Source organism: Cyrtonyx montezumae, unplaced genomic scaffold (genome assembly GCF_038088225.1).
Source record: "Cyrtonyx montezumae isolate F1298 unplaced genomic scaffold, pur_monq_1.0 scaffold_12, whole genome shotgun sequence".
In the NCBI taxonomy this organism is placed as follows: domain Eukaryota; kingdom Metazoa; phylum Chordata; class Aves; order Galliformes; family Odontophoridae; genus Cyrtonyx; species Cyrtonyx montezumae.
Genome location: NW_027071848.1, coordinates 10,377,130 through 10,399,411, shown reverse-complemented (window position 1 = coordinate 10,399,411; position 22,282 = coordinate 10,377,130). Strand labels below are relative to the sequence as shown.

The 22,282-nt window shown below is 38.3% G+C and overlaps 1 protein-coding gene across 3 annotated transcripts in view; it reads right to left on the bottom strand.

The window, feature by feature from the left end:
- Positions 1-22,282, bottom strand: part of ARHGAP42 (Rho GTPase activating protein 42) — a 149,884-nt gene that overhangs the window by 106,967 nt on the left and 20,635 nt on the right. For all 3 annotated transcript variants that reach the window (XM_065730015.1, XM_065730016.1, XM_065730017.1), the window contains exon 2: positions 5,446-5,541. In XM_065730015.1, coding sequence (XP_065586087.1) covers positions 5,446-5,541 — 96 coding nt within the window. The remainder of the gene's footprint in view (positions 1-5,445; positions 5,542-22,282) is intronic.

Genomic DNA, 22,282 nt, shown 5'->3' with positions numbered 1-22,282 from the left:
AAACAGACTAACTTAAGAGGCATGTCACATACAATGTATGTTTACCCTCAGTAAGTTTGCAGATGAAACAAAGTTGGGAGGATGTGTCAAACTGCCTGAGGGTAGGGAGGCCCTTCAGAGGGATTTGGATAGGCTGAACAGCTGGGCTGAGCTCAATGGGATGAGGTTCAATAAGACCAAGTGCCGGGTCCTGCACTTTGGCCACAATAACCCCATGCAATGCTATAGGCTTGGGGTAGAATGGCTTGAAGAATGTAGAGAGGAAAAGGACCTGGGGGTGTTGGTTGATGCTCGGCTCAACATGAGCCGGCAGTGTGCCCAGGTGGCCAAGAAGGCCAACGGCATCCTGGCCTGTATTAGAAATAGTGTAGCCAGAAGGAGCAGGGAGGTGATCATCCCCCTGTACTCAGCTCTGGTACGGCCGCACCTCGAGTACTGTGTTCAGTTTTGGGCCCCTCACTACAAGAAGGACATTGAGGCCCTGGAGCATGTTCAGAGAAGGACAACAAAACTGGTGAGGGGTCTGGAGCACAAGTCTTATGAGGAGCGGCTGAGGGAGCTGGGATTGTTCAGTCTGGAGAAGAGGAGGCTCAGAGGAGACCTTATTGCACTCTACCACTTCCTGAAGGGGGGTTGTGGTGAGGAGGGGGTGGGCCTCTTCTCCCTGATAAATAATGACAGGACGAGAGGGAATGGCCACAAGTTGCGCCGGGGAAGATTTAGATTAGACCTGAGGAAACATTTTTTTTCTGAAAGAGTGGTCAGGCACTGGAATGGCCTGCCTAGGGAGGTGGTTGAGGCACCAGCCCTAGCGCTGTTCAAGAAGCGTTTAGATGAGGTGCTAAGGGATTTGATTTAGTAGTTGGGTAGGGATAGTGACAGGAGGATGGTTGGACTAGATGATCTTGTAGGTCCTTTCCAACCTAATGAACCTATGAATCTATGAATGGAAATACAGTGGCTTAAAATTCTGACTATCTGGAGAGCATTCATTAAGCTTTCTGAAGGTCCTCATGAGCTCTAAGTAGTTCCAAAAGAGATCACATCATAATGAGAAGATTGCAATGTCCAGAGATTGATTTGTCAGTGTTTGCTTTCACGCACTTTAGGTTAGCCTAAAGCCCCTATAAATTCTATAAATTCTCTTTTTTTTTTTTTCTGTTTTAACTGGATGTACACTTTGTACCATCAGAACTGCAGTTTGGCAGGTCTAAATATCAATAACCTTTCACACAGCTTTAAGAAATGGGAGGAGGGAAACATACTGAACTTTTTTTTTGTTACTTCTAGACACCAATTATTGAATGCAGATCTATTTGCTGATTCAGATGACTGGATGCTTGTCTGCTGACAAGCTCTGTATTGAATGCCCAGTAAAAGCAAAACAAAAACTGAGCTCCTGGCATGGTTGCTTAACTCAAAACAAGACAGCCTTAAGACCAAATCAGTGGAGTCTAACAAATACCTGTTGTTAAAGGTTTCCTTCTTTCTTTTATTTTGTTCTTTTTATTTTTAAAATGTCTTTCCTCCCCAGTACATTTTAGTTTCCATAAGGAATAGCAATTTTCAGAACTTCTGACCAGTTCCTTATTCCTTAATTAAAAAAAAGAATTTTACAGACCATCATGATCCTACCTTAAGGATAGGATAGCATCAGCTATTAGCATCATCTAAGACAGGATCAGCTGAGCAGCTGATGCTATCTGAAACATTTTTCATAATATAAACCTGTGAAAATATTTTTGTCTTCAAGTAAAAAATAATATATATCAAAATCAGTGGCCACACAGCACAGTGCTTTTTCCTAAATAGTACACATTCACATAAAACAGAAATTAAAGAAAAATGGTATCCACTGTCATGGTTGAGGTTTAGCTTTACCCTGAAGAGTCAGTGGAAGGCCTAAACATACAAAAAAACAGTGTATTTATTTGTCTTGGTTTCCTTTTACTCCAAAGTGCACAGTCTTACCTTGCTGATATCAGATCTTACTGATTTCTGATAAATCATAATACAAAATATACAAGATCTTGTTAAAGAATCAAGACAGAGCAATGACAGAATTCTACTCAATTATTAATTATTTTTGTATGTATCAGCGACAATCCAAATTTCAAAGAGAGGAAAGGAACATAAGAATAGGGAGATTTTCGCACAGGAAATTATGTGACATAAGTTGAATACTATGAGGAAAGGAGGAGCTTTATTTATGCATGCACAGTGAAAAATGAAAAAAAAAAAAAAAGAAAGACACTTGATCATTAAACACAGTTTTTGCACTTATCTGTGTGAGTCTAGGTTACCTAAAAGCATAAAAAAACCCACTTTTTCTGCACAAAACTGTCAATGTATTCTCTAGTTGCACATCAAGCAGAAACTGTGTGCATTACAATACATCTTTATCAGGCAAGACTTGATACTGCCATTCATTACTGAATACAGAGGGATGCACAGTTTGTAAGATGAAAAACTCTCCTGTGTAAGATTGAACTGTATTAAGTCCTCTTTATAGTGCTAATGATTAATGATTTTAGTGCTAAGATGCCACTTTCTGCACAGATTTCAACCTCACAAAAAAAATAATGCTTGGCTGAATCACACTTCATTGAAGCTAATATTCACGTTCCATTAATCAGTAATGTGACCTTTAAAACACAGGGGATCACATGCTGCCATGTGCATTTCGAAACAGGGGAAGAAATAACACTGATGATAATTGCTAGCAATTTATTTTTTTAATTGCAAACTGTATTTGCGTGCAGATATCTGAAGATTTGAGAAAACTCTTTATTGTACAGATTTTTTTTTTTTTTAATGTGAACATAAAGAAAGTAAAAAAAACAGGAAATTGAGAAAGAAGCCAGCCTGCTAACTAAAGGAAATCAGAACAGCTTACAAGATGTGCATAAAATATCTGATTCTAGCTTGGACATCTGAAATTGGCTGAGTAGATTAATATTGGTAACTTTCAATAAGGTAGAAACAATACATAAAATGCATTATACATCCATAGACACATTTCTGTCAAAGAAGAGCATCACTTCAATCAAATAGCTAAACATCTGTAAATAAATATTAAAAAAATATAAAAATTAGAAACCAAAGATGAGAATTAGAAGAAAAAATAAATAGCACAGCTGGATTAAATATTAAATGGATGAAAAATAAATATGAGAAATGCTATCACAATTATGTATATACTGAATGTTCTTAGCTATGAACCAGGGACCTTCAACTCTGCTTTCACTTAAAAAAAAGAATTCCACAGAGCCATTAACTCAGTTCCAGTATTAATTACAATTTAATTGCTAAACTGTATGCCCTCATGCTTCACTCTTGAAAACAGAAGTAACTTAAAATCGTGAGAAGCTTTATTCAGGAAGTAATATTATCATGCATTTCTAATACTATACTTGAAACAGAAATGTGTTTTTAAATCTTTGGAATGTATTTCCTACATAGATAGTATTTTTGTACAAAACTCATCAAGTTACAGTATCATTGGAAACTGAAGTAAAACTTCCCAGCAGCATTCACAGTCATAGATTTTCTTACAGGAGGTGAAGGCAGAAGGAATCACAGAGAGCAGGATTATTCTATACAAAGCTGTCTTTGATGATAGAAAATAACACCAAAAACAAAAAACAAACAAACAAAAAATAAAAATAAAAAAACAAATGACATCGAGCTCGTTGGGATGTGTTAAAGATATGAACAAATTCTAGGTCACTGCTCCAGGGAGATCAAAAATTGAGAGTTACCCTATAAAAACATACAGTATCAGTCACGTTCAGTTAGACTTGTATTTGATTCCTGTCAGTTTACCTTTTACTCTTATAAGCTTCTTTGATGCACACAACAATCCATCAGGCAGTGGTTGCCTTAGAAGCTAGAAATCCTTTCTTTGAAGCTCCAAGTGAAATAAATCAGCTGTCAAGCTTCATGAACTCTGCTTTTTTCTAAACAGTTTTAAATGTCTGTTTAATGTCTAAACAATAAAATGTCTTTTCTACATTTAGACTACAAGTAAAATGAGCCTTCCTTGCCCCCAATCACCTCATTTTAAATGCAAAATTGATGTCTTTAAAAAAACTAAAAATGAACCAAATCTAAGACCTACAACTGAGTTGCTGTTGATTTAGTTTAAATGCATAAAATATCTACAAGCTAACTTTAGCAGACTAGAAATAATACATAGACTGACAATAAAAAAACAAATGCATACGTGTGAGTCTTTTCAGAAAAGAAAGAAATCAGAGGACAAAGTACTGTATTTAGTAAATTAGAATACAGTGCTTCGTGGTCCTGGTCAAAAATGTTCTACTTTTTTGAATGATTTAAAAATCAACAGAGCAATAACCCACTAAACTACTAAATTCTAATACTAAATCTCACCTGTTTTGTACTTTACTTTCCTAGCAATTTCCAAATGTGTACTGCAGTATTATGGACCACTATTTTAGAAATCGGTTTGTATGAAATCATAAATTAAATATTTAATGTAAACAAAAAATAGTTTTTAACTTCCAAATTTAAGCTCATCAGTAAGTGAGCAAATACATTTATGTTTCCCCAAAACACTGTTAAGATTTCTCTTATTTTTTATTTTATATTTTTAAACCCGTGCTCCCTATTGTACTGACAAATTACTTATTTTTAGAAGCAACTCTTTAACAATTTGTTTTGAGACACACATGGGATGAAAAAGGTATCTAAGACTAACAATATGGAATGTGGGCATTTTGAAGATGGATCAGTATAGAGGTTTCTAACCAACAGAAGTTAGAACTCTCCAGCTGACCAAAAGCATTGCAGTAACTACAGCAATGCTCTGGAATAAAAAGCAGTGGGATTTCTGAATGCCAGACTTAGGACTAGGTCTTTAGTCTGCTGAAGAAAGAATATTTTGAAGATAGTTAAGAGACTTACTTTCAAGACAAGCTGAGCTGTTCAGTTTTGCGAGTGCAGAAGTTCTGGGTGTGCAGAGACAGAACATTAAGCAGCTAGTAAATTTTACTGGCAAAAACACAGACAACTATATACTTAGGAATGCACAAGTTGTAAAGAACATATTCCTGTTTTTAGATCCTTAAACACTTCCTCCATCTTACTAGGTACTTAAGTGTTTCTTGAAGACCGAGGTTAGCTCATGGGAAACTTTCATACATTTTCATATCCCAGACAACTGTAAATTAAAAACAGCAGCAGGATTTAGAAGATTCGCAGCTGACTCAGTTGACAAACTCATGTTGAATTCTTCAAACTACAAAATTGAGCTATATCATGAATACATAGGTTGGTGTTTTGTTCTTTTGTCATGTACTTTTACATACCTGCATGGTTTTCACTTAATGAGACTTTTCATTTTTGGTTATATGCACCATTAAATAGTAGATTGCTCCACTGTAACAATAATATTTATAAAGTATTGCAGGAGATACTTACCAATGTTAATTTCATCATCAGTTTCAGCATCTCCAATACACTCAAACTGGAAATCTTGTAAGGACTGTGAAAATTTTTGCACTGCCATAGATAAATCTAAAATTCAAGAGAAAGAATAAGAAAAAAGAAAACCAGTGTTACTTCACCACAACATCACTGGAGCAATGCTTAATTTATCTTGTTTACAAACTTTCCTTTCTTGTAACACTTTTTTGCACAGTAAAACTTAATTTAAAAATTCCTATCACCATTTAAAATCAAATCACTTGACATAACCCAGAAAGATGCTAGATGCCAGATTTTGTAGACAAATACATATATTTTGTTGATAAATGAAGAACTGTTAGAATTCTTGAAAAACACTATAAAAATCAGTGTCTAGTGGTATATCACAGATGTAAATAGACTACCATTTTTTTAAATACTACAAGATTAGTTCAGAGATTGAAACAAAAATTACATCTTCTTTTACATGACATTACCAAAAATTACATTTTCACTATTCTAATACACCAAGGTTGTATAATATTACACAAAACATTTTGTAAAAAAATAAATAAAAAGGTAAAAAAGAAAAAGAGATGAATTAAGATGAATAAAATGATGAATAAGATATGAATTAAGATGATTAACATTCGATGAAATACCAAAATAACCCAAACCTCATAGCATAAAAATTCAGTAGAACTCTATACATTCTACCAAATAACATTCATAAACAGAATATCATGTTAACCACATAAACCTGTTTATTCATTCATCAGGTGTGCTAATGGCAAATGCAGAAATGAATGTGGTAACAAACGCAGTCAAGACTTGACATTATCAGCCTAGAGGAGCCCAGACAAGCAGCAAAAATCATCCATGTTCTTGAGGTCATATATATGGTATCTGTTTGGAAGCCAGAAAAATTTACAATTAAGTGTCTGATATCCATTAAATCTATTCAAAAGACATGGTGAGGTTAAGATACAAACAAAAAACAAGTCACCAACTCTGTTCTAAGAGCACTATGTATCCCTCCTAGGAAATCTTTCAAAGCTGCTTGGATGTGGTCCTGGGCATCCTGTTCTGAGTGTCCCTGCTGAAGCAGGGCTTGGGCCAGATGGACCCAGGGTCCCTGCCAACCTTAATACAACATTCTTAGAAAGCTGTAAAATACTCTTTAAGCTGCACCAATACTCTCAAAGCTGAGGCAAAACTGGAAGGCTATATTTTATTCTTGCATGAATAAAATATAGTGTATAAATGTAGATACTGGCCTAATGTCTGAAATCAAGATATATGCACATACTGACTGCTCAGATTTAAATACCTCCAACAAAAGAAAAAAAACATGCCACTATCCTAAACAAAATAAAAGTTGAAAACCTTTCTAAATCCTTTCAAATCAGAATCCATGCAATAAGATGACTGCAAAGATTATTCTGTAATTGAAGGTAATCATTACCAAAGGTTACAGTTCCTATCAGGATTTTGCCCTGCCCCTGTATTTGCTCTCAGTCTGCTGACACTGGCTGGCAGACAGCAGAGAGCCAAAAACCATTCTCTGACCTAAGGCTTCTATTAAACTATTTTACATGCAGTTTTCTGCATGAAAGATATGGACCAGGGGGTGTTGGTCAATGCTTGGCTGAACGTGGGCCAGCAGTGTGCCCAGGCATCCAAAAATGCCAATGGCATCCTGACTTATATCAGAAATAGTGCAGCCAGCAGGAGCAGGAATGAGATGGTCCTCCTGTACTCAGAACTGGTGAGGCACCACCTCAAGTACTCTGTTCAGTTTTGGGCTTTTCACTACAAGAAAGATATCAAGGCCCTGGAGGGTGTCCTGAGAAGGGCAGCAAAGCTGATGAGGGGTCTGGAGCACAAGTCTTATGAGGAGCGGCTGAGGGAACTGGGGTTGTTCAGTCTGGAGAAGAGGAAGTTCAGAGAAGACCTTATTGCTCTCTACAACTACCTGAGAGGAGGTTGTGGTGAGCTGAGGGTCAGACTCTTCTATCACACAGCTAGTGATAGGATGAGAGGGAATGGCTTCAAGTTGCACTACAGGGAGTTCAGGCTGGAAGTTAGGAAAAATTTATTCTCAGAAAGAGTGGTTAGGAACTGGAAAGGGCTGCCCAGAGAGGTGTTAGAGTGCTCAAGAAATGTGTAGATGTGGTACTAAGGGACATGGTTTAGTGGGAAATACTGGTGATAGGTGGACAGTCGGACTTTGAGGTCTTTTCCAACCTTGGAGATTCTATGATTCTACAGAGTGCATCTGTCCATGTATAGTTATATCAGATAAATAGCTAGGATGTATAGAAATGGGTAAACAAAAGCTGAATCTTACTGACAAACAGGACAGAATAAAGGAAAGAATTCTCACCCCTTATAAGGACAGGTGTTCCCTCTCCTTCAACCAACATGAATATTTAAAATTGCAAAGATAAGAAACAATTGAACATAAAATTACCACATAAACTTTTAAATATCTGTCCTAGTTGATTGTTTCTTTCTAAAATTTAGAAAAAATCTTTCCTTTAAAAGAAAATTGGGAGCTGTAAGAATTGCTTAGTAATTATTTACAGTATTTGAAAGTCAAAGCACAGCAAATTTAATATATATTTCCTTTATATATATACATTCCAACTGCATCTCGAAGATAGAATCATTTCTAGGCATGGAATAAAAGAAACAGTTTTCATATTTTCTTTTGATAAAATATGTTGCTTTGATTAAGCTTCCTTAAATCTGCATTCCACCACTTCCTACATAAATCCTGTTTTTATTCATGAGAGACACATACTAATACTGGTAATAGAATTAGTTACCATGCAAATTCACCTATAGTTTTCTGACATCTTGGCAAATATATCACATTTTCCATTAAGAGCCATGTAGAATTAAATTACTGCATCCTTACTGAACATATTCCTACTGTACATGAAAATTTTATTATGCACTGCATTAAGAATTCAGAACCTAAACACAAAGTGTTTCCTACTATTACTTTAGAAGAAAACAAAATAAATCCTTCTGAAGAGCTTAACCACTCCGTGTTTTATGCAAATACAGTATCTCTGATATCTAAGTAAGTAACTATTCTACAGCTGTTAGGCCTAAACTTTAGTTGATATGCAACATGTTGCTCTGATTTTAAAGGACCATAGTTGTATTGCTAGCTCTTCCATGAAAGTATAGAAGTATCACTAATATGAATGCAGATTTATTTCCTCTGGATAATCTACTAAATGTTCATAGAAAGGACTCTCCCCTGTCACTCTCCTTTCTGTACAATACTCACTGGAACAAGGGCCAAGGGAAAGGAAAACAAATAGTAAAAATAAACAAGGTGGAGTCTCCATTTTATATATGAGATTAGTCATGTACAGCTGCTGATCTTTCACAGTGTCAGTAGATCAGAGTGTTAATGCTCGTCTGTGTTTTGAACCTGAAGAAAACACATTTAATCCGACTTTAAAATATCAGCTAAGAAAAATGTATTAAAAATTACATGGCTCATTAGATAACTTGCTCAAATCATCCAAAATTATATTAGTAGGAGATTTCTGGCTCCAAATGAGACCTGTACTAATAGGTTGAAAATTTCTGACGATACTGTACTAAGGGTAGAGCTGTTAAGCACTGGAAAGAAGAAATTAAGTTCCATGGACAGAAGTTTCTTATAATACTTTGTTTAGAGATTTTGTACAAAGTTCATTCTGCCTGTAGACATTAAACATATTATTCTGCAGATAATTACTGACTTACTTAGCCAGCTTCCGAGGGGCAGCAATAGGATTTGTTCTGTAAGCACTCAAAAGCTCAACACAGCAGATGAGCTACCAAACTGGACCAAGCAGTGCAATTATAGTTCTATTTATCAGCTCCTTTCTTAGACGCATCACCATTTTGACCTATTACCTATTCATCTGGTCCCAGCAAAAGGACAGGCTGGGAAGTAAGCAGGTTGTCTGTCACAGATCCAAGAATTCAAAATTGAGTTAAATCTGATTTTAGATCAGTTGCCTCTTCAATTCAGGACAGGCAAATAATACCGTGAAAAAAATGAATAGAGCACAGACCTTTTCCAGCTTTACAAGATGTCATTTATAACCGTACATCCCCAAGTCTTAATGTCACTGAGAAATCTCAATACATCCTCTCCTTGTGGATGTAGAAATGTCAATCACCACACTGTAGAAATCAGCTTTTTATGACCTGCAAGCTGTATAGCATTACAGGAGTCACTCTTTCTCATCTTCTAGTACATAGATCTTAGTAGCCATCTCCCCCTTTTTTCTACTACACATTAACTAGAATTTTTCACTTAGTTGAGGATAGAAATCTCTTTAGAGCAAAGTCTGCTGATCTTCCAAGTTACTACAAAAGCCTCATCAGCTTTATTGACTGGCAATAACTGACACTACAAGTCTATCATCAAGGGAAGGACAGCCACTCAAAAGTCTCCATGATAATGTAAGTGTTGTTGCCTTTGCTCTTCTACAGGCACTCAGTGCATGTACCCTGGATGCCAGGGAAAGAATAAAAATACACTCCAATATCCCTTGGTTACGGCAGGGGTCATTTTCTAAATGGCACCTTCAGCTCCGGTGGCCCGGACCTTCCAGAACAGGGACAACTTTCAGCTACTCTTCACATTCCTTTTCCAGCAGTATTCACCCACCTCATGTGCCCTGTGCTCCCCAGTCACAGAGAAGGACTGTTATCAAGTGAGCAGTGATGTATGTAGTCTGGAGCAGCCATTTGCACTCCAATACGTTTAGGGGAGGAGGCAACTGAGGAGGAGCTGCCTCTTCTGGCAGAGCTGAATCAAGCCAGCCAACCAACCAGGGGAGATTGTGGAGTTTGTTCAGAGGTTATACTGAAAAGTGCTCAAAGGAACACATACAGTGTGGCTGGAAACAGAGAAAGGATAATTACAGCTTAACCACATGAAGGTAATACAAGAGCTCTATTAAATACAGACATATAGATATATAATACAAAATATCAGTACCATTATGGCCTCAAGTTGTGCCAGGAGCAATTCAGGCTGGATTTTAGGAAATAATACTTCTCCAAAAGAGTGGTCAGTCTCTGGAATGGGCTGACCAGGGAAGTGGTGGAGTCACCAACCCTAGAGGTGTTCAAGGAACATTTAGAAGTTTTGTTGAGGGACGTGGTTTAGTGAGAACTACTGGTGATGGATAGATGGTTGGATTGGATGACTTTGTTAGGTCTTTTCCAACTTTGATGATTCTGTGTTTCTATGACAACACTAATAAAAGAATAGTAGATGCCATCACTTATTCAGGAAAGTCACAGAGAAGGCTGGAAACACATTTCTCTACTGCAAATCACTTCTTCCGGAATTTGACAATCATACTTTTGATCAACCTTCTTAATGCATATTTAACAACAACAACAACAACAAAAGGATAGGAAAAAAAGGCATTACACTAAAAGTCAGGTTCATTTAAGATTTACTTAGTTTCAAATTGCCAAAAAAAGGAGGACCTAATTTGAACTATAATATTTTAGGTTTTAGATAATTTATTGTCTAAATAACAGTTATTATTAATAACTTCTTCTGGCTTCAGTTAAAACTTGACATGCTGGGAATAGTAAGATAAAGCTAAAATATTGTTACTTGCATGCTATAATTGTTCTCCAACTTTCTTACCCTAGATTTGCTAAAATACTAAATTCTTGCCCAAAGCCTTGAGGAAGAAGGGATAACATTGCAACAAAGCGATGAAATGCTGGATACCATTACCTCAAAGGTGAAAGATTGAGTGTTTGAGTTGTGGCACAGCCCTTCACAACAAAGGTTAAGTTCCACAGATAACAAAACTTGAAAAGATTTCTACAAGGTGGTAAGCACACAGATTTTCTTTTGGTTGAGGTGTGAAGGTCGGCTGGCTTTACCAGTCTGTCAGCTGGAAGAACAGTAGCAAGTTCATGACCTCCACACAGGAGACCAAAAAGCTCCAAGAGCAGAGGCTTGGTGGGCTTACAAAGAGCCCGTGTTCCTACCCAAGTAACAGCCTACAACAAAATGTTCTGAGCACACATACCAAGGGGCTAAGTCTCTTCACTTGTTTACTTACAAAGATGATTTCCTTAGGAAATGAAATTCCAATAACCATAATTCCTCCTGACTAATGTCAATCATCCTGGAAAAACTCAGTGTCTCTCACCAGGTTAATAAAGAGAAATAGCAGCTGAAACCTAACAAGAAGATTAAAGATGGCCAAGTCAACTCTTGAGCGTAGGCAGGAATGCAGCAATCTGGACTTCAAAGAGCTGACACTGGCTAACGTAATAACAGCAGCAGCTCTGGTGACCCAACACGAAGTCAGTTATTGCTGTTGCACTCCCAAAGCAGCGGAAGAAAAGGGGCCATGGCTGAGAAGTGGGGTATCGGGGGCAAGTCAGCAATCAGCTGCGCTTTGGGGCAGAAGGCTGGAATGGAGATCAAGCAGAGCTACCTTCAGTGTTTCAAGCCTTTAGGCTTTGTTTCCTCTGCTAGGTAGGACTGAAGAAGCACTGGGTGACCACTCTTTATCAGCTCTCTCATTTGGCACACACTGACATAGAGGTTAAATAGAACCTCAACAGAACAAACAGATAAAACAGAACACCAAGCAACTGCAGTATGTGAAAGAAGCAGCAGAAACTGGATGATATTGCTGGTATACTTGATAGAATGGCATGATAAAATACAGAGAGACATTTACTGAGGTCACTGACTTTCACTCCTTCTCAGAAACCAAAAATGAATGAATCACTTTTTTTTTTTTTAATTGCTTAACAGACATATTCATTTTCTTGATTTATTCCATAAGCAATTCCCATCCTAGAAACAATTATTCTGGCTAAGTTATCTAAACACTTGAAAAAGCAGATTTATAATAGAGACATTGTTATTGTGAAGCAGCAGCTATGAGCATGATTTGCAGCATTCTTACCACACCAAAAGACATGAGCAAGGAAACATTTATGTATTCATTAAAATAAAAAAAAAGGGGGGGGGAGGGGCAGTATTACAAATACAAAATTTTAAAACACTATTTATACAAGAAAATAGTTGTGAGATATATGAATCCTTAAAGACTTTGTGATATGCTTTTTTTATTGTGCAGATGGACCGGGAATTGCCTTGGTTTTGTTTCTTTATACAAGACAGAACTTCAAGGAGGCAAGCTATATCAACAGCCAGAAATAAGCTGGAGGAACAAGAACACCCCACTGAGAAGCACTGAACTTCAACATCTTCTGTGTTTGCTACAGTCAATTTGATTGTAACTAGAACAAGTCACAGTGGGACAACTTCTTCCACATCACAGGCTGCAAACACAGCAGCTGGCAGCATGGTTATATTTAGGCAGTATGAATGATTAAGCAGTTAAAAGCAGTGATCATATAAGTTTGTGTCTATCACCATTATATTTCCCATTCTTTCCTGCCTTGAGGGCTTTCTCATTAGAAATTCCATCTTCATAGCTGTTGATCTTAATTCAGAAAATAGCATTAAAATGCATTTTTTCCCCACCTCTTTCCTCTCTTCATAGTTCACTATTGCTTTAAAACTAAAAAAAAACAATGAAAATTTTAGCTAGCAGAGGTGATTGCCGAGCCACTTTCTGCCATCTATCAGCATTCCTGGTTATCTGGAGAGGTCCCACAAGATTGGAGGCTTGCCGATGTGACTCCCATCTTCAAGAAAGGCCGTAAGGAAGACCCGGGGAACTACAGGCCTGTCAGCCTGACCTCGGTATCAGGGAAAGTTATGGAACAGATGATATTGAGGGAGATCACACGACACGTGCATGGCAATAAAGGGATCAGACCCAGCCAGCACGGGTTCACCAGGGGCAGGTCGTGCTTGTCCAACCTCATCTCCTTCTATGACTGGGTGACCAGACAGGTAGATGAGGGAAAGGCTGCTGATGTAGTCTACCTGGACTTCAGCAAGGCCTTTGACACGGTCTCCCACAGTATTCTCCTAAGGAAACTGGCAGCCCGTGGTGTGGACAGGTTCACTCTTCTCTGGGTGGAGAACTGGCTGGAGGGCCGTGCCCAGAGGGTAGTGGTTAATGGAGTTAAGTCCAGCTGGCGTCCTGTAACGAGTGGTGTCCCCCAAGGGTCAGTTTTGGGGCCCATCTTGTTTAATATCTTTATTGATGACCTAGACGAGGGAATTGAGTGTACCCTCAGTAAGTTTGCAGATGACACCAAGCTGGGAGGATGTGTCAAACTGCCTGAGGGTAGGGAGGCCCTTCAGAGGGATTTGGATAGGCTGAACAGCTGGGCTGAGCAAAATGGGATGAGGTTCAATAAGACCAAGTGCCGGGTCCTGCACTTTGGCCACAATAACCCCATGCAATGCTATAGGCTTGGGGCAGAATGGCTTGAAGAATGTAGAGAGGAAAAGGACCTGGGGGTGTTGGTTGATGCTCGGCTCAACATGAGCCGGCAGTGTGCCCAGGTGGCTAAGAAGGCCAACAGCATCCTGGCCTGTATTAGAAATAGTGTAGCCAGCAGGAGCAGGGGGGTGATCATCCCCCTGTACTCAGCTCTGGTACGACCGCACCTCGAGTACTGTGTTCAGTTTTGGGCCCCTCACTACAAGAAGGACATTGAGGCCCTGGAGCGTGTTCAGAGAAGGGCAACAAAACTGGTGAGGGGTCTGGAGCACAAGTCTTATGAGGAGCGGCTGAGGGAGCTGGGATTGTTTAGTCTGGAGAAGAGGAGGCTCAGAGGAGACCTTATTGCACTCTACCACTTCCTGAAGGGGGGTTGTGGTGAGGAGGGGGTAGGCCTCTTCTCCCTGATAAGTAATGACAGGACGAGAGGGAATGGCCACAAGTTGCGCCAGGGAAGATTTAGATTAGACCTGAGGAAGCATTTCTTTTCTGAAAGAGTGGTCAGGCACTGGAATGGCCTGCCTAGGGAGGTGGTTGAGGCACCATCCCTAGCGCTGTTCAAGAAGCGTTTAGATGAGGTGCTAAAGGACTTAATTTAGTAGTTGGGTAGAGATAGTGATAGGAGGATGGTTGGACTAGATGATCTTATAGGTCCTTTCCAACCTTATGAACTTATGAACTTATGAAAACCAACAGCCAAAGTAAATATCACATACAGAAAAAATTTCCCATTTCATACATATGACCGCAGGTCAGCCCAAACAAGGGGACATGTAAAGGAGCTGTAAATTCACCCAAGGAAGCAGTTCTTGGCACAAAGATGTTGTCACATATCTCAGAAATGCAATTAATTCACTCAGCTGTGTGTGTTAAAAGAATTCTGGGTTTTGCTGCCTGAACAGGTAAGCACAGCTTAATAAAGCATCTCAACAGTACCACCAGGCATGCCCATATCACCTACAGTTAAAATACATATTCAAATGCAAGCTAACCTTCCTTTAAAATACAAACATAAATCCATAAAACCAGCTGAAATAGCTTCTGCCATCTTCAGTTTTATGTGACTTCCATCACTGGAGTCTTTCCCAGTGCTTGGGGTATTGCCCGCGGCACTTCTATTCTGAGAAGTGAATTTGATGAATTTATTTACACTTCCATGCACATACATACATTTGTTATTTTTCATAGCTGAGTCAAATTAATTTTCAGATCAAACTTTTCTGACTGTCATAGGAAAAAAAAAAAAAACAAAAACAAACAAACAAACAACAAAAAAAAACCACAGACAACAATCCTCTTATGGGGAATTGCATTTTTTCCAAATTTCTGCAGAAGCATTTAATTCAGCCAAAGCTGGGGCAGGCTGGCACTGCAGAGAGCCTCTCTGCAGGGCACATGGAGATCACACTGGCCACTGGCCATAATGCTTTCTAAAGAAGCCACAAGAAAATACCACAATGGGATACAGAGCACAGCAACCAGAGCCAAAGGTTTCGCAGCACAAGGGCCATTGCTCTGCACTGACACAGAGTTTTGTTGTTGCTGTCAATGAACTCTTTATCCCCTCTTTTTGCCATCTTCACTGGTTTTTAGGTTATTTGCCAAAGTACTATTCATGGAACAAGGCAATGCAACTAAAATAAACAGCCCTCCAGCCCAACAATCCCGTGTTGCTTTTTCTACCTTAGGCTCAACGTTTTGCTCTTTAACTTCAGGGAAGCTAATTTCTTTCTCATCATCTTCAGGGAAAAGACATCAGCAGACTATGTCAACACATAATCCATGCATTGCTGCATTCCTCCAGGGTTAAATAAAGCACTACTTCAGTTCAAAATTTTTCAGTGTCATCTTATTCATGCGTATTTCCATGAGAAAAGTGCACAATTTACATTCTCATTCTATTGAACACTGAGAAATCCCCTTGATCAAACGCAACAAAATCCCCACTTTCTTAATACTGTGATGCAAGACCTACTGAAAAGTCTGTATCTCCAAAACAATTTATACCTATTTACTACATTTTAAACCCAGCTTACTTATGCTAGAGGCTTTCAAAGCACTTGGAATCTTCCTTAACATTTCTCTTCTGGTGAAGTGCTAAATCTAACACATTTGTGAAGACACCCCAAGAACAAAACACTGATGTTTAACGAGGCAGAATAATTTTTGGCTGCATTTACGCTGTACTAAAATACGCGCTCTTAATAAAATCACACTAAAATGCCCCAGCAGTATAACTTTTCATTCAAACAATTTTAAGGTGTCAAAAGACAAAATTGGCCATGCTCCATGCATCTTTCTATTATTCCCACCCTAGTTCTGCATGTCTGTAAATGTAGAAAGCTAACCTTATTCATCTAAGTAGAAGAACAGAAAGAATTTTAGTTTGGTACATGAAAACCATAAAGGCAATACAACTAACTGTTCAGACTTGCCACAGTTAAAAACATGAAAAAAAGAAAACATAACAAAAATCCTTTGCTTTTAGTGAGCATGTACTGTGAGCACTAATCCACAGGACTCCATGCAGTACATTCTGCAAATCTGCTTCTCGAAAGTTTAGGCTTAAATGGAGCTTGACAGTTTCGCCATATTAAGTGATGTAATTCTGTCTCATTTCAATATTCCCTCCTCCTTGCATTTTAATTCTCATTACTTCACTTCTACAAATTCCCTTATCTCCCAATACTTTTGTTCATATGACTGAATGTTCAACAACACTGCAGTATTTGATTAGAAAACAAAGTGACTACGCAGGGAATTATGGGACTCTGAGCCTTCCAGGCCTAAAACCAAATCCACAGAGTTAATACAACAATAAAACCTTTACAAGTGACTAATCATAACTTTCAAAGCAGAAAATTGTCAAAATTGTCCTTCACTACCAATTGTAATTTTCTGCATATTTTCCACAAATATGACCAGAAGTTTCAGAATGTATTTGGCTTCAATTTAGTTCTTAAATTATAAAGATTGGCTGTAGGGCACAAACTAGTAATATTGCTGGAGTTCTACTACATTTTTCTAAATTACACTCCAACAAAACACTTCTATACAAGGCCAACTTTGCATTTTCACTCAATGAACTTCTCGTCCAAGAGCCACAGGACAGACTCCAATATTTGCAGAGTCATGTATGTGAGAGAAAAATAATTATTATTTTTTGATACTGTGTATTCATGTACGTAAAGTCTTTCCTGAATATAAGAACACCCCCATTCTTTCCGCTCCAAAATTACAGAAAATTGGCACCTAGTCAGTATTTCCCTTGCACCCACTGTTAGAACTATTTTCCATAGCTCTATATCAGAGGATCTCAACTCCTGAGCCCAACTGTTTAAGCACTCTGGAAAGCGTGACATGAAACATTCCTGAAAAGAAGCTTTATCTGCTTATAGCACATAGTAAATAACTGCCCCTGACCCTCCTTATTGTTTACAGGTTTATCTAACATTCACACTGCTCACTTCAGTGGAAAAGTTATATACACACTTCACACTGCCTTCCTATACATGTTGCTATGCATTCCAGAGAGCTGCAGTTTGACAGCCTCTCACTATGCAGGCTAGAAGAGCCCGGCTGTGGTGACCCCAAGATGCAGCTGACCCACATCACAGAACCTCTATTCACATTATAAGCAGATCCTCTGTTCATAAACCAGTTCTTATGGTACAAAATGATATTGATGCTAATACTGGATAAGAGCTTTGTGCAACAGCAGATTAATTAATTTAACGCAACTCAGAGCTGCTCATGTACTGCATACTTCTTTTCTCTCTTTTTTTTTAAAATACAATTAATTGCCATTTTATTTCAACAATTATTTGAAAGACACACAACCTGAAGCAGCAGGACCATACTAAAAATCTCAAAGGCTGAAAAAGGCTAGAAGTTGTTAATTTTTTTGCCCTGTAATTTTGTTGTTGTAATTTTTTCATATTTTCTTCCACATCATTTTACATGAACTTCTGTGTAGTTTTCTACCCAGGTTCTTAAACTTTCTTCACTGCAGTTCTGCTTTGACCCTCAACATACTTTCTCTTGCTCCTTCTGGGGATTTTACACGCTCTTTTATGATCTTCCACATTCTTCCTCCACCCCACAGATGTTTGTTTATTTCCCAGAGCAGTGTCAGCCTTTCCCAGTGAGCTGGAGCAGCGGCCCAGCTTTTTCTTTCCCCCAGTCTCTTTCCTCGAAGCATGGTTTTTATCGGGCTTGCTGCTGTCATTTCTCATTCCTGGCACATCCCAGAGAATGCAAGCAGGCAGACAAGTATCACCAAGTTAAAAAAAAAAAAAAGAAAAAAAAAAAAAAAAAGCCCAGAAACTAAGACCAGATGCTCCCAGAGGCTGAAAAAGCTGAAAGTGACTTCCTGTCTAGCAACCCCAGGGCTGCCAGAAAAAACATGGGAATTCCCAGATCCCAAGCACAATGCAAGATATGGGTGCATCTACTTTCAGAGTCTGATTTCAGTAGTATTTTAAAATACAGAGCTTTCTCTGTTCTTGATCTGACAACAAAATGAGAAAGAAATTTAAAAAAATGTCTATGTCTATTTATAGAAAACAAAAAAACAAAGCAGTATATGATAATACAGTTTCATCATATACTTAAAGCTGCTGTAACACATTCAGAAGGAACCTTAGTACACAGGTGAGCCTACTTCTACCATTTGCATCTCCTTCAACATGGATGAATCTTCCCTACTAAATGCACATTCAGGAGAAAAATAAAAATGAAAATAAAATAGATTTGCCATGTTCTAGTACGAGCATGGAGCTGTATTCAAACTGCTTCCAGGAAAACCAAGAATATATCACAGCAGCAATCACCCCATCAATGTACAGATTTATAGCAGCAAAAATGTCTCCAATTAACTACTTGTACGTGCCATGATTCTTGCACTGGGTAGATTCCTCCAGTTCTGAAAAGACAGCTGCTGGAAGGAACATCAGCAGCATGGGCCGGGGCCGGCGGGGGAGGGCTGGAGGCATGAAAGCACTTATCAAGGCATTTGAGAGCAGCAAGCTCTTGGAACAACATGAGAGCCGAGGGTCATGGGAAACAGAAGCTTTGCTCACCCTTCTTCCTGGCAAAGTCTTCTGCACTTGGGCAACAAAGTAAAACATTTTGAAAGAAGAGAAGGAGGAAGAGAGGGAAAAAAAAAAAAAAAATGTGTATATTTAGCTCATTAAAGAAAAAATACTACCACTTCACTTTAAAGGAAATGAAACACTTTCTGTATGAAATTCTTTTGAGCTCTTGGAACTGAGGAATACAACACTTGATTAGATCCCTTTGATCAGACAACTAATATCGCAGCCACATGAACTTGAGTACTGCAGATAACAGCACGTATTTATTTTCTGCAAAAACACACATGGGTGTAAGCAGTGTTTGTTTACACTCTCAGATACGCACTTCCATACTGGAAAGACAGAGCTGAGAAACCAATTGATCAGTGAATTGAAATAGCACTAAATGTCTCCATCAAACTCGGCCTGAAGAAGTTTCTTGCACTCCAACAGGGAATGGCTCACTAGTTAGCTACTTTTCACTAAGTAGTGAAACATCAGATTTATACAGCAGACAAGTTAAATGCTCTTGTTAAAGCTGTCTTCTACCTTTCATATCTGAAAAGTATTCAGAGAAGAGCAAAGGTGAGAGTCATGACAGTACTTAATAGCCTTAAAGATAAGTTAGTGAGAATTTAAACTCATTCATAGTATTGTAACTGTAAAAATCAGTTACCAAAAAACCCTGCATTTTAGTAACGGGGGAAAAACAGCCAAACCAAACATGGTTCTTTAAACAACGAAATGCACATCCACGAATCTGTCTCATTGCACAAGCTCCTGTGTGTAGAGCACAGGAATCAAGCGTTCCCAAGAAGTCTGCAGTTTACTTCAATTTGCATGGATGCTATTTCCTTTGCAGCTCGGAAATACTTTCTGTATCTTGCATACTTTCCAGTTTTAACTGCATTCAGTCATAGAGAGCAAGGAAGAAACCCCATAAAGTACAAGAATCATCTAAGCACAATAATATTTCAAGGAATACGTTCTTCATATTTCACAGGAAAAAGAAGCATCTCTCACATGCACTTCACTGAAATTTTCTACTTCTCAAACAAAACAAAGAGCTTTAATGACCTTTTCTGCCAAAGTCTGTCCAGTCAAATCTCTTCTAAGAACCACCAGCTATGCATTTACGTATCTCTTTTGTAGGATTTTTTAATTAATTTATTTGTTTTTATTCTCTGGGATTTTGTTCTGCTTTCCTGTCATTAAAAGATTTAGGAACATATGACAACATCCTCTTGTTACCATTCTGGTAGAGAGATAGCCTTTAATTAATAATCTCAGTATCCATTAGTGCCAGTACTGTTTACATTATGGCATTCATAATGAGTTCTGAGCTATCTCCTATCACTCACAAGTGAGATTCTGTCATTAAATCATCTAAATAACAACTCAAGTGTTTCACTACTTTATAATCAAGTCTGGTTAAAAAGCAAATAAAACATAAATAATTATTTTAAATTGGAAAAAAAGAATATATATATCATAATGCCACAATCCACAACAGGACTGCATTTGAACATTATGCATATGTTTGGTCTTCCTCCTTGACACCATCCCAGCAGGGATATGTGACAAGGGTAAAAAATGGTAGGAAAATCTTAAAGAAATGAAGTAACAATTACAAGATGAAAAAGACAGCTGAGGAGTTGTAAGAGTTTAAAACAAAATTAGAAGCAGTACAGCAACGGTGGCCATCTCTTAAAAGTAAAAACAAAAGGCTACTTCATAAAGCAAAAAGGGAGCTCAAACAATATGAAGATGCTTTTTGTAAAACGTGTAGCTAAATCACCAAACTCTCTGCCACCAGATACTGTGGATATTACAAATGTATGTGGGTTCAAGAAAGGACTAAAGAAGTTCACAGAAGAAAAATCCATGGAGAGCTATTAAAGGCATAACCTCTTGCTCAGGAAATCTTCAAGCCGCAAACCACTGGAGGCAGAGGAAGTATCACAGCATTCTTCCCTTGTCTTATACCCTACTCTAGGCATCAGTGCTGTGTGTGAGAGAAAAAAAAAATATAAATCACAGCACAGCACTTACTCATATTTAGAGACAGGATATAAGGCCAGATAAACCTCGGGCCTGACCCAACGTGGCTGTTCTTATACTCTTCATAGGAAGATTTGTACACATGTGTTGCAATACACTGAGTGGACTCAGGACCCCACCAGCTGATCTCCACCAACCCAGGAAGAGACCATGGCTGAATCAACTCCCCACTATGGTTAAGTGTTCTTCCACTGTTTCTATGCAGGGTTCACTTCCTTTAACCAAAGACAACAACAAAGGAGGAGAAGCTATGTTAATGCTGTGACACTAAGGATTGTGAAGATGTTACATCTTGCTGGCTGAACTGTGGAAGATGATCTTGAGGGGGTAACTGATGATGGATAGATGGAGGATGTATCATCTTTAACTGTTCCAAACACAGAGAAGTGCACTGCTATTCCTTTAGTTATGTTATAAGCTTGTAATCCTTCAGCAGATGCTTGGTTGCTAATCTTCTATAGAGCAAAATTTTAAGCAGAAAAAATAGATGTGTAAGTAGTAAATAAATAGGTGACAAAAGCTGATTTAGGTGATGAAGCAAGCATTCAAAAGGCTGCTAGAGAACACTGCCCACCCAGCTTCACTCCTGCAACCTGCAGTGCTTACGTATATGTATTTTCTTTACCCTCTTCCTTCAAAACTTTTCCTAACTTAGCTTTCAGCATGAGGGTAGTCATCAAATGAAAAGCTAATCAGTGCTTGTTTCTTTCCTCACAGTTCAGTATTCCTCAATCCTCTTCTTCCTGTATTGCTTACTGCATACCATTCAAATCCTGTAACGAATACAGAATTATCTCATCCTTCATGCAAGCCAAGTCTATAAAACAGCAAAATAAATGTATTTCTACGTAACACACACCATCATTGCCCTATTTAACAGATGGAGATGCTGAAAGCAAGATTGCCCAAGGCCACACAGCACTCTGGTGATTAGGCAGGCCCTCAGGGACCCCTGCTTCATGCCCACTGCTCCACATGCCATTCCTTCAGAGCAGGAGACACTAACCAGAGCTGGAAAGAATGCAGCTCCTCACACCTCCCTGTCCACATGAAAGATGTAACTTCGTTTCTTCCAAAGGAACATAATATTAAAAAAATAAGTGTTACATTAAATAGAGAAAAGAATCCTCTAACTTCATTAAGAAGAAAATAAAACAAACAAAAAAACTGGTTTTGATCCATTTACTTAAGAACACAACACACACAAACAAGCTTACTTAACAGTCACTTGGTAACATGTAGTTCAAGTATCTTAAAAAAATATATTATTATTATTATAATAAA